The following is a 12,719-nucleotide window of genomic DNA, read 5'->3' as shown; positions in this document are numbered from 1 at the left end:
AAAATGTCTGTTTTGCTGTAGAATTCTCAGATTGGAATACGTAAATGTTTGTGACCATGAAAGCTCAGCAATTTTGGCTTCAATCAGAAACTGCTTTCTTTGATATGTAGAATAATAATTTTCAGGAATTCTGTGAATAAGCTTGCTCTGACAGCAGCATTAATATCCTTTCTTCACTGTCTAAGCTTGACTTTTCATTGTGGTAACAGCCCCTGTGAAATTTCCATAGTCTATAATCATAGTTGTAAATCTTATGTTCTGTTGATGATATAAGCCAAACTTAAGTAGTCTGTATTTTAAAAAAATTCTTTTTTTCATTCATTTGAATTATAAGTGCTCTTTGTAGCATTTAATGCAATACAAAGTGTTTAAAATAAAATGAACTATCTTCCTTTCCTTCCCTTCTTTAACTATTATTCTGCTTCCCATAGCTTAAATCCTTCCATATTTTTTCTTTGCTTTCAGATACACATATACACATACAAAGGGGGATCATAATTATGCATATTATTTCATAATATGTTTTTCTCATTTAACTAGATATTCTGGACAGCTTTCCAAATCAACATATTCAGATCTATCTTAATCCTTTTAATAGCTGTACAAAATTTCATAATATGGATATAAAAAAATTTATCAGTCTTCTATTGATAAGCATACAAGATATTTGTATGTTTTTGTTATTGAAGAAATGCTACAATGCCTATATTAGTACATATATTTTATGTACTGTCAGAGAAATTCCTAGAAATGAAATTCCTGGGGCCAGAACTCCTAATTTTTACCAATTAGGATGAAGAATGGTATTTTGTTTATTCCACTGCTGTGTCAGTGAGTATGTATATGTTAAATTTTCATAAATATTGGCATATTACTTTCCAGAAAAGATAATGGTTACAAACAACAGATGCTTTTTAAATTCAAGCAAAAAAGATTTATTAAAAGCTATTAGGTAGCTTCAGAATCTTCAGGAGGGCAAACAAATCAGGGAGAGCCACAGGTAGGCATAATGCCATTGGGAGCAACACCCAACCACATGCTGCAGTGTTGTAGTGAGAACACTGCTATTATCACCTCTTACAGCTTGGCTCTGATCACACTGGGGATTGGATGTCAGAAGGTCAGCCACAGACTTCCAGAAGAACTGTCACTTTTGCCATCATGCTTGTCAAATGCTGAGAAAAATGTATTAAAGTTTACCACTGTGATTATGATTCTTATCAAGTTCTCATTGTGTTCCAAAGAGATTTTACCTTACATAATTCAAGGCTATATTATTTGCCACATAATGGTTCCTGATTGTTATTTGTTTTTTTGTAGATTTTATCTTTTTTCATGACAATAAATTCTTATTTAAGTTTCATTTTTAAATATTATTAATAGTTTGCTTCTCTTGCTTTTTTAGTTTGCATTTGCCTGATATTTAATCTGGGCCAATCCCTTCATTTCCATTTCTTTCTTGTCTCATTCTATTAGTTTTTCTCCTTTGATAAGGGAATTTAAGCTACTCATTTTTATGATAATAACATGTATTTTATCCTGCTCCTTTAATATTATTTTATTATTACTATATGTATACATTCTTATTTCCACTTTTTCCTCTTTCATATTTGGATGCATTAATTGTGGTTTTAAAATATCCCATCTCTCTTGAATAATTTATGAGTTTTACTAATATGTTCCTATTTTGCTAGTGATTTTTCCCTATTTTCCTAGTGATTTAAATATACATTTCCACATTGATATAATAAAATTATATAACTGTATCCTTCACCAAATGTTTCACTATCCTGTTCTAAACCCATCCTCTTCCATCTTTCATCTCCAATAAATAATTTTGGAAATGTTTTTATTTTGTTTCTCCCTCCCTGTCCCTACTACCATCCTCAACTCTCACATGTTAATAGTTTAGAATTTTAGTTCCAAGATGTATTAAATGCTCCTTTAACATATGTTTTGACTGTTCCAAAATTCTTTCTAAATTAATACTGTAGCTCATACATTATTACTTCTTTGGAACTAACTATAAATTTACAAGAATCACTGCTCACCACCATTTTTATACATTGTCTTCTGCTATTTTGAGATATTTGTTCTGATTTAACTTTTATTTCATTGCAGTAATATCCTTGAGTAATTTCTTCAGAAAGGGTATTTAGATGTTACACCTTTGAGTTCAAAGCTTTTGTTCCTTATCTTTACATTCATTGATATACTGGATGGGCAGAAGATTCTTGAGTTAGAAGCTTTTTCTTTACAAACTTTATTGTTGTTTTACTATCTCCCAGTTTCACTCAAGCACTTTGATGTGGGCATCTCAAATCACTGATGTTAAGTTGATTCTCTTTCCTTCTCTATCTAGAAGCTTATATTCTTTATCCTTTACAAATGTATATTCTTTCATTAATTTGGTTAGGTTTTAAAGAGCCCTCTCAATCTGAAAAATCTGTGCTATTTGTTATCACGGAACAGTTTTCTTCTATAATTTCTTTGACTGTTACTTCTCTGTTCTTTTTTCTCTTTCTAAAATGCTACTATTTGTTTTTTTTATTTCAATAGATTTATGAGGTAGCAGTGATTTTTTTGTTGTTGTTGTTACAGGGATGAATTGTATAATGCTGAAGTCAGGGCTTTCAGTGTATCTGTCATCAGCATAATGTACATACTTGATAAGTAGATTTCTATCCCTTACCTCCCTCCCACCCTCTCCTCTTCTTAGTTTTCAATGTCCATTATACCATTTTATGACCATATATACCCCTAGTTTAAGTCTTACTTATAGATGAGAACATGTGGTATTTGTTTTTCCATTCCTGAGATACTTCACTTAGGACAATGGTCTTCAGTTCCATTCAAGTTGCCACAAAATACATTATTTAATTACTTTTTATGGCTGAGTAATACTCCATGGTGTGTTTGTGTGTGTGTGTGTGTGTGTGTGTGTGTGTGTGTGTGTATCTAACCGCATACATTTTCTTTATCCACTCATCAGTTGATAGGAACTTAAGTTGATTCCATATCTTTGCAATTGCAAATTGTGTTGTGATAAGTATTTGGGTGCAGATATCTTTTATATAAAATTACTTCTTTTCCTTTGGGTACATACCCAGTAGTGGGATTGTTGGATGGAATGGTAGGTCTACTTTTAGTTCTTTGAGGAATCTCCATACTGTTTTTGATAGAGGTTGTACGAATTTGCAGTCCTATCAACAGTGTATAAGCATTTCTTTTTCTCTGCATCCATGCTAGCATCTATTTTTTTTTTTTTGACTTTTTAATACTAGCCATTCTGACAGGGGTAAGATGTTATCTCATTGTGTTTTTAAATTGCATTTCCCTAATGATTAGTAATGTTAAGCATTTTTTTTGTATGTTTATTGGTCATTTGTCTACCTTCTTTTAAAAAGAATCTGGTCATGTCTGTTACCCACTTTTTGATAGGGTTGTTTTTTTCTTGCTGATTTGTTTGAGTTCTTTGTAGATTCTAGATATTAGCCCTTTGTCAGATGTGTAATTTGTGAATATTTTCTTCCATTCTGTAGGTTATCTATTTACTCTATTTCCTTTGCTGTACAGAAACTTTTTAGTGTAAATAAGTCCCATTTATTTATTTTTGTGGTTGCTGCTTTGCTTATGGGGTCTTGGTCAAAAATTCATTGCCCAGGCTAATGTCCAGAAGAGTTTTCTTGTTTTCTTTTAGACTTTTTAAGGTTTCAGGTCTCACATTTACATCTTTAACCCTGCTTGAGTTAATTTTTGTATATGGTAAAAGATAGGGATCCAGTTTCATTCTTCTGCATGTGGTTATCCAGTTTTCCCAGTACCATTTATTGAATAGAGCACCCTTTCCCCAGTGCATGTTTTTGTCTGCTTTGTCAAAATCAGTTGATTGTAGCTATATGGCTCTACTTCTGGGTTCTCTATTCTGTTCCCTTGGTCTATTTGTCTACCTTTATACCAGTACCATGCTGTTTTGGTTACTATAGATTTATAGTATAATTTGAAGTCATATGATAAGATGCCTCCAAATTTGTTCCTTTTGCTTAGGATAAATTTGGTTATTCAGGCTCTTTTTTGGTTCCACAGGAAGTTAGGATTATTTTTTCTAGATCTGTGAAAAACGATGTTGGTATTTTGATGGGATTGCATTGAATCAGTAAATAACTTTGGGCAGTATGGATATTTTATCAATGTTGATTAAATCAATGTATAAGCATGGGCTGTTTTTCCATTTGTTTGCCTTGTTTATGATTTCTTTAATCAGTGTTTTATAGTTTTTGTAGAGATATTTCACCTCTTAGATATTTATTAAAATACCTAGGTAAGTATATTCCTAGGTATTTGATTTTCTTTACAGCTATTATGAATGGTATTATATTCTTGATTTGGTTCTTAGCTTGACCATTATTTGCATATAGAAATACTAATGATTTGGGTCCATTATTTTATAAACTGGGACTTTACTGATTTTTTTTTTTTTGAATCAGAGTCTCACTCTGTTGCCCAGGCTAGAATGCCGTGGCATCAGCCTAGCTCACAGCAACCTCAAATTCCTGACCTCAAGTGATCCTCCTGCCTCAGCCTTCTGAGTAGCTGGGACCACAGGCACACACCGCCACATCTGGCTATTGATTTTATTTATCAATTCTAGGAGTCTTTTGGTGGAGTCAAATCAGTCTCCTATGTGAGCATGGAAAATGGGAGTGCCTATGGTTGGCCTGGCAACTAGACAGGTGTGACCTTCCTGTTACACAGCAGTTCTGGGGAAACATCATTCAGTAAAATGATGCTATTTTAATCCTCAAAGACTTCCCCTTTGCATTTGATTTTATTTGCAGATAGCCTTGGATACCAGTTACTGGACTGTCATTAATCATGTCTTCATCTGGGGGAGCATTGCCATTTATTTCTGTATTTTATTTACAATGCACAGTAATGACATCTTTGGCATCTTCCCAAACCAGTTTCCGTTTGTTGGTAAGTGAGTCCACCTGTCTAGTGGGGCCTAGTGTCATGCTGCCATTTATTTGTCTTTAACTTATTTTTTTGTGTTGAATGGAGCTGTGGATGACCAATGATCCTTTCTCCAGGAATGGATTAAGGTAGGCATCTGAAGTCTACCAGGCTTGAAAGGGGCTCTAAAAGATTAGTTTCTGCTATTTCTACCAGGTATAAAAGAATCACTGTCATAGCAGTTTACAGATTCTCAACATCCCTGATGCAATAGGCTGTCCTTTTGCAAATAAGAGGAACAGTACATACATTGGGGCTAGCTGAAGACCTATGAAATGTTCACATATGGTAGAGAAGGGAAAGAAATACTAGTCTTTCCCTTTTATGCCACATTATCACAAAAATCTCTTCCAAAATTTACCTTTAGAAATTATTTGCATTTAGATAAGAAAAAAATAATGTATAATTTAGAGTCTTCTAAAAATTCCTGGATGTTAGTTCATAAGTGGCATGAGGAATAGGCTTTGTAGTTAGACAGCCAGGGTTCAAATGCCAGCTCTAGCACTTAACAAGCTGTGTGACTGGGGGCAAATTTCTTCTTTCCATGTGAGAATATATAGGAATAAACAAACTCTTTCTCCTATACTCTCACTCAACAATTAAGCAGAAGACTTCTGTTACCACTGGTCACCAAGAAGTGGGAATTTCTTCCCACCAACAACCAATCAATTCTGCAATGGACACCAACTGAATATTCTTTGATTCAGTTCCAACATTATCTACCTGGAGATAGTGTCTGATCTCACAAGTTGAAGGCTCAGTCCCACAAGACTGCTTCCCACTTCCAATGGCAATTGTAAGCCCCAAGATATTTTACCTATACTTCCAACCAACTGGCTATAAATTGGGAACTCCCTCCTTGGGTTCAATTAATTTGCTACAGTGGTTCACAGAACTCAGGGAAACACTAACTTATGTTTACCAGTTTATCATAAAGGATATTCCAAAGGATACTGATGAAGAGAGGCATAGGGTGATGTATAGGGGAAGGGGTGCAGAGCTTCGATGCCATTTCTGGGCATGTTACCCTTCAGAAACTTCCACATGTTCAGTTATTCACAAGTTCTCCAAATCCTGTTCTTTGGGTTGTTACAAGGACATCATTATATAGGTGTGGTTGATTAAATTATTGGCCATTTGTGATCAACTTAACCTTCAGACTCTCTCCCCTCCCCAGGTGGTTGTGGGATGAGGCCGAAAGTTCTAACCCTCTAATCCTGCCTTGGTCTTTTTGATGACCAGCTCCCATCCTGAAGCTACCTAGGGACTGCCAGCCATCAGTCAACTCATTAGCATACAAAAACATTTATAACTTTGAAGAATCCAAGGATTTTTTAAGCATTGTGTGCCAGGAAACAGGAGGAAGACCAAATATATTAATATATTTCATAATATCACACTATGCCTTAATGTCTTCACTTATAAACTGAGAATATTAATAGTTCCTATTTTCATAAAAAATTTACAAGGATTCAGTGAAATAATACATATAAAGTACTTACTATGTATCCTGGTACAGAGTACTTTTTCAATAAATGTTAACTGTGATGACAGTGATTATTATTATTCAAGCAAATGTGGCTTGATTACTGGTTGGGGATATTGCAGAGGAATATGAACATTAGTTGGGTAGCAAAGGACCCCCTAAAATCCCTTAAAACCTTGAGATTCTATTATTCTACAAAGAGTACACATCTGGTCTCTGTATGGAGTACGTTATCATTATACTCCACATTTCAAAATGATTCCCAGCAAAAGTCAATGAGCTTTACACAAGAGGGCTATTAATATATTTTCTCAGAGGTTTTGAAATTTCTAGTGTGTGTGAAACAAGTTGGTTACAATGATGTTTCTGAGTTCATCTCAACAAATTGGGAAGGAGAGACACACAGTGACAACCTTCTTGAGCTCGATCAGGTGAGACTGAGATTTGCACTCACTATTTAGGGAACTCAGTCTAGAAGAACAATTCTTAGAGAACTGATTCATGTAGAAAACAAAATAGGACCACAAGGACCAAAATGGGATTATAAGGTTAGTAAAGTTACTGATTTACATTGATGCAAATGTACCTGATATTGTAATTCCATTTAAATGCACACATGTACTTAGGAATATTGCTCTTCAACTATTGCCTTTTCCTAATGTACATGAAAATCTTTAAATTGTACCACTGTTACTTAACATGTGCTGTTAATACTTCGTTTACCAAAAGATTCCAACCATGTAGAGACATGTTGGTTATGAATAAGACTAAGCATATTAGGAAAGAAAGACACTAAAAACTATTTTTAAGTTTTTAAATTTTATTTTATTTTTGGTTGCCAATTCTGAAAGTTCAGTGCATTGATCAGAAGACTTCCAGTCCTAAGAGAACATTCTAACACGCATAATGAGACTGGAATGCCTCAGCTGGAGAAAGTAGTTTGTGTGGGGACCACTCTCTACAGCTAAGCACATGCTGTTCCAGGAATTAATTACTAAACTCCAGTGAGATTTTCAAAAGTTAGATCAACATTGGGGTTTCAGAAAAATTTTTTTTTCCTTAGTAGCTAGCAGCAAATAGGAGTGTGGTTTTAAAGTGATGCATGTTTTTTCCAGCCATGCCTGGGGGTACTGAGCTTAAAGGAGCTCAAAGAGAGAATTTATTTAGTCAAGTTTGTTTCTGCCCATGGCTGAAGGCAACTGGAGTCAGCTGCTCTTTGGTGGGCAGATTCTACTCTCCAAAGCCAGGAAAAGCAGACATACCAATCTGAAGCCAAGCCCTCATACCCAGAGCCCATTTGAATGATGTTAACACTTTAGCCCTAGGAGAGGGGACCTGGATAATTAGAGGTATCGTGATAAATACCTGGAAACTGAACAGGGACAAAAGTTTATTTAGGTGATATAAGTGCGGTTGGCATCTTTCTATGGAATTTATCTGTCTGCCACACTGAATCTTATTACCTTGTTTAAACAAACATTGAGGTATATGAGGTGCGAGTAATAAAGTAAGGAAACTGGCTTCAGGCTTGGAGATGAGTTTCACTGTCCTATTGCCCTAGCATGTTGGATGGCTGCATGAGCAGTCTGCTGGTGAACGAGATGCTCTTTCCACAAATCCAGGAGCCTCCCTTGATTTCTTGAAGCTTTGAGTACCTCATAACCCAGGGAACATCAAAGAGATAATGAGTCCCTTTAAAGCATGTTTTCTGGGGCCGTTCCCTAGAACTTAAAAAGTTGGCCTTGCAGTAGATAAAGCATACCTTTTATGACATAGCCAGTCAATGAGACCATTATTTGAGAGTGTACCTGCACCCAGAACATTTATTGTATAGTTTTGATATGATTGGTTTTTATTTAAGAGTCCATAAGGGTAAATGTGCCTTTAAAAAATAATGGTTGCTAATAGCTTTCTTATTCATGTTGCTATCTTTCCATTTTTACTACTCTAATATGTTGTATAATATTGTTGCACTTTACCTAAGACACTTTTTGTTTCATAGAGTTTTGTTTCAAAAAATAAATAACCATCTTATGTTTGATAAAAAAAAAAAATAATGGTTGCTTTGTAGCCAAGGGATTCGTGAAGCTGAAAGCGAGAACTGTGCTTCATGAGTAAAGTTGGACTGAGCCTGGGTCAGAGATTGCTTGGCTCAGTCTGGGAGTCTCCAAGTAAGTGACCAGGCCACTAAGCAGCTCCCAAGGGTGATCTTACCACTTTTGTCTTCTCCTCATCACCATTGAACATACTATTAATATATCCTGGGAAGACATTTAGTGGTTCTCCTTGGGTAGTTTAAACCTCATGATTTCAAGAAAGACCTCACATGAACAGATAAAAAGCCTATTAATTAATAATTCAGTTCTATTTATAATCACAGTGTATATTTTTCTCTAATGATAGGAAATGCACGGCATTCCTTGACCCAGAAGTGCATCTGGCTTGTTATTCTCTTAACGACAGTGGCTTCAGTTATGCCTGTGGTGGCGTTCAGATTTCTGAAGGTGGATTTATACCCAACCTTGACTGATCAGGTATGTCGCAGTGCTGATGAGTACTTGGAAGCTGGTTGTTTGCTCTTGGGCTGGTGTCCTTCTCTGCCTGACTGGAAGCTCAGGGAGAGGCTGATGAAATTCCCATAGGCAAAACCCATAGGTGCATGGGATCACATCAGAGCAGATGGTACTGCCCACATCTTGAATGTACTAGTCCTGCGTGCCAACAACGAGAGGCTTCTAGAGTAGATGTGGGTGGGGAGTCATAAATTACAAGTTAAGTTTGGTATTTTTAAAAGCTGATTTTTTAAAAAAAGAAGCCCACTGCCATCATTTTGGACGTTTGTTCCAAGGGAAAGGTAGCTATAGGGAAAGTTATTGACTTGAGGGCAAGTAGAGGGCAAAGTAAAAGAGAGACAAACAAGGTATGAGTCAAAGGGCCTCAACATTTTTGTAGAAACATGGTAGCAGATTCAGAAACATAGGGGAGATGTTGCCTTCTGAACAGATTAAGAAAGGGAATGGCAATGTGTTGGATGGGTTATAAAGTATAAAGTTAGGAGGAAAATAGGAAGAACAAATTATAGAAATACCTAAGCTGGGAAATTAATAGAACATATTTCAGTACTTCATGGGAAGAGGCAGGGAAGCAGGATAATGTCAGGTTAGGTCAGGACTTAGATAAAAGAGAAAGGGAGAAAGAGGAGACATACATTTGTAGCCATGTCATGAGAAGGGGTAAAATGTTGCAGGGGCAGGTGGGACCAGGCCAATGCTGCTGAGAGGAACCGTGGTAGAGATTTTCTTACTGCGATGACCCTCCCATTATGGGGCCAAAGTATGAAAAGATTCCTCTGAAAAGATTCATGGAGTCCCTTGTGATGTCTGTCCTCTCTCTGTGGCTCTGTGAGCTCATTCTATTAGAAGCCCAGAAAATTATGGATGGGCCAAAGGAAGAGGGTGCTCATTTTTCCTGTATTAAGTTCAATTGTGATTTTCTGCTTAACAGCTTCCTCCTGACATGAAATTCAGAATCCAAGTGATTTGCCAAATCAGAGGACAAGGTTGCTTGCACCAAACCTGAGGTTTTTTCTCTCCTCGACTTTACAGGGAAATGAAAAAATTGTTGGAAACCCACCCAGATGATGTTGAACGTTTCAAAAGGCCATAAAAAAACTCCAAATAAATCAAAACCCTGAAAGTCTGATGATACCTTGACCTACAACAAAAGTTGAAAATTTCTGATTCTCATTTTCTAAGTTTTCTCTTAGTCCAATTACTGATGACTGTTGGATCCAGAGAACCTCTAAAAGAGAGGGGAAAGGCTGTTTTGGGAGAATGAGACTATAAATTGTTATGCTGGCTTTGGGTGGTGCACGTTAGAAAATCTTCGTGTACAAAAAAAGTATGCTTCTATACATTTAAGATGGATGAGATGGGGACAATAATGAAATTTGTCCAGATACTTCTTGTTTACTTAATAGCCTCTTGGTAGGAATAAAAACTGACTAGTGCCTAGTATGATCTTTTGGGTAGAAAATTTCTTAGGTTTTTATGTTTAAAACTTCCTTTTGCAACGAAGGTGAGTATTTTGTTATTGCTGATGTTGTTTTTACTGAAAATGCTTTCACTTTACAAAGTGACCCACTGCCTGGAGTCTATCATTTAGATGTGTCATCTCACCCTGGGTCTGTCCCTCTCCAGATCCGCCGGTGGCAGAAGGCTCAAAAGAAGGCAAGACCTCCAAGTAGCCGAAAGCCTCGGACCCGCAGGTCAAGCTCAAGAAGATCTGGATACGCTTTTGCTCACCAAGAGGGCTATGGAGAGCTTATCACATCTGGAAAAAATATGCGAGCTAAAAATCCACCCCCAACATCAGGGTTGGAAAAGACACTTTATAACAGCACTAGCTGGATTGAAAATTTATGTAAGAAAACCACAGACACAGTGAGCAGCTTTAGCCAGGATAAAACAGTGAAACTGTGAGTCAAGATGAATTTGAACCATATAGTTATCTTTTCACTTCAGGTGGAGCTGAAATTCAGCTGGCTCCAGAGTTTGGGATCTGGGGCTAGAGATGGGGCAGATTGCCTCTCTTAATTTAAATCTGTGCCAGACAGCTGCCAGGGCGCATCAAATAGGGGTGTGCTTTACAGGAAACTAAGCCAGATGGCCACTGTCTAATCTGTGATTTGGTGGACAAAGCCCTCACAGTACAAGCACAGGTTTTTTAAATCAACCTAGATACCAATTGACCTGAATTTCAGAATCTTATTTATGGAGAAAAACTTACAAATCTGCATATACATTGAATGGATCCTCAGGTAGATAAAAGGGTGCATTCCAAAGGTATATTTCCAAGCTGAAAAGCAGGCTTGTTGACACATAAACACGTGTATGTAGGAGCAGCATTTCCAGCGTACACTTTCAAGATTTAAAGTGTGTACTGTGGTACTTTCGGGCTAAGGGTTGTGTGTCACTCTTTAGTCTTGATATCTACCTGTCTATTCAGCCAGAACAACAAATCACTTTCATGCCCGAGGAACAGAAAAGCATGTCTGTGTTCCTCATTTTCCTACCAGTCTTGGGACAAAGTAGATTGAGCATCTTTACAGCAGGGTAGGCTGGTAATTTGGTCAAATTTATGCAAAAAGCTCTCAAACTGTCCCATGAAAGCACATGTTCGTGAAATGTCAAAGAGAGGCTCTCTACTAAGTATTCTAAATACTTTTCAATGGCTTTTATAACAACTTCAGTAGTAATTCACTGAGCATCATCCAGACCATTAATGGAATCATCAAAGCATTGAAATTTCACACTTTGATAGTATTCCATATAGTCTATGAGCAAATACATTTAACATTTCCAATTTTAAAAACTTCAGGACTGAAACCAAACAAATTAATAAACAATCTTTTAAATTACTGTTTAAATACTCAGGTTTAGGCCATTTAGAGTTAGTTAGTTGCTTTTGATACTCAGCTGTCATGTTTACAATTCAAACATATATGTAGATGAGGTCGATTTTTTAGAGATGTTCCAGGCCAAGTTTTCACTCCACATGTGAGTCATCAGTGTACTTCCTATAAAACAATTTAGGCAGATTCGTGTTCAAACTCCAGTTCTGTTACTTCTTACCTCTATAACCCCGGGCAGGTAATGTGTCTTCTCTGAGAATCAGTTTCTTCCTCTGTAAAATGAGGCTATACTACCTACCTCATGTGGTTGTTTGATGATTGTCAAAACACAGATTCTCAAATCATTAAAAACATTATTCTCATATGAATAGATGAGTTAAGTTCCAGTTAATTCAACCTCAGAATGACAGAAGAATTTAAAGAGAATGTGAAGAACTGGAATTTAAATAATCAGTGGGGAAGGCTTTGATGAAATGAGATTGCTAAGTAAGATATAAAACTTGTTAGTGTCCTACAGGGAAATAAAACTATAACCTTGGAGGTAAATTTCTCCACTAGAAAGCAAAAATAAAGTATCGTGACTTAATGGTTTACTACAATTCAAGCTCCAACTCTACAGGGTCCTTAATCTGGTCCCTATTAAACTATTGGTCAAACGAAGTTAATTTCCCAAGAGAGTCAGATGACCCTTCAGTGGGCTTGATGCATATTGGGTGATGTGATATTTATAGGTCACAATCTTTTTTTTTTTTCTTTGCCTTAATTTCCAAGTCTGGATAATTTTTCCTGAGTGGGATCAAATGAGAA

The 12,719-nt window shown here is 36.4% G+C and overlaps 1 protein-coding gene across 1 annotated transcript in view; it reads left to right on the top strand.

Annotated features, from left to right (window-relative positions):
• Positions 1-12,156, top strand: part of ATP8B4 (ATPase, class I, type 8B, member 4) — a 233,774-nt gene extending 221,618 nt beyond the window's left edge. Inside the window, exons 25-27 of the mRNA XM_012649186.1 lie at positions 4,839-4,977; positions 8,903-9,033; positions 10,699-12,156. Coding sequence (XP_012504640.1) covers positions 4,839-4,977; positions 8,903-9,033; positions 10,699-10,980 — 552 coding nt within the window. The 3' untranslated portion in view covers positions 10,981-12,156. The remainder of the gene's footprint in view (positions 1-4,838; positions 4,978-8,902; positions 9,034-10,698) is intronic.
• The last annotated feature ends 563 nt before the right edge of the window (positions 12,157-12,719 follow it).

This window comes from Propithecus coquereli, unplaced genomic scaffold (assembly GCF_000956105.1).
Source record: "Propithecus coquereli isolate 6110/MARCELLA unplaced genomic scaffold, Pcoq_1.0 Scaffold3, whole genome shotgun sequence".
Taxonomy (NCBI): domain Eukaryota; kingdom Metazoa; phylum Chordata; class Mammalia; order Primates; family Indriidae; genus Propithecus; species Propithecus coquereli.
Note: the sequence above shows the minus strand (reverse complement) of the source record. Positions and strands in the feature narration are given on the sequence as shown.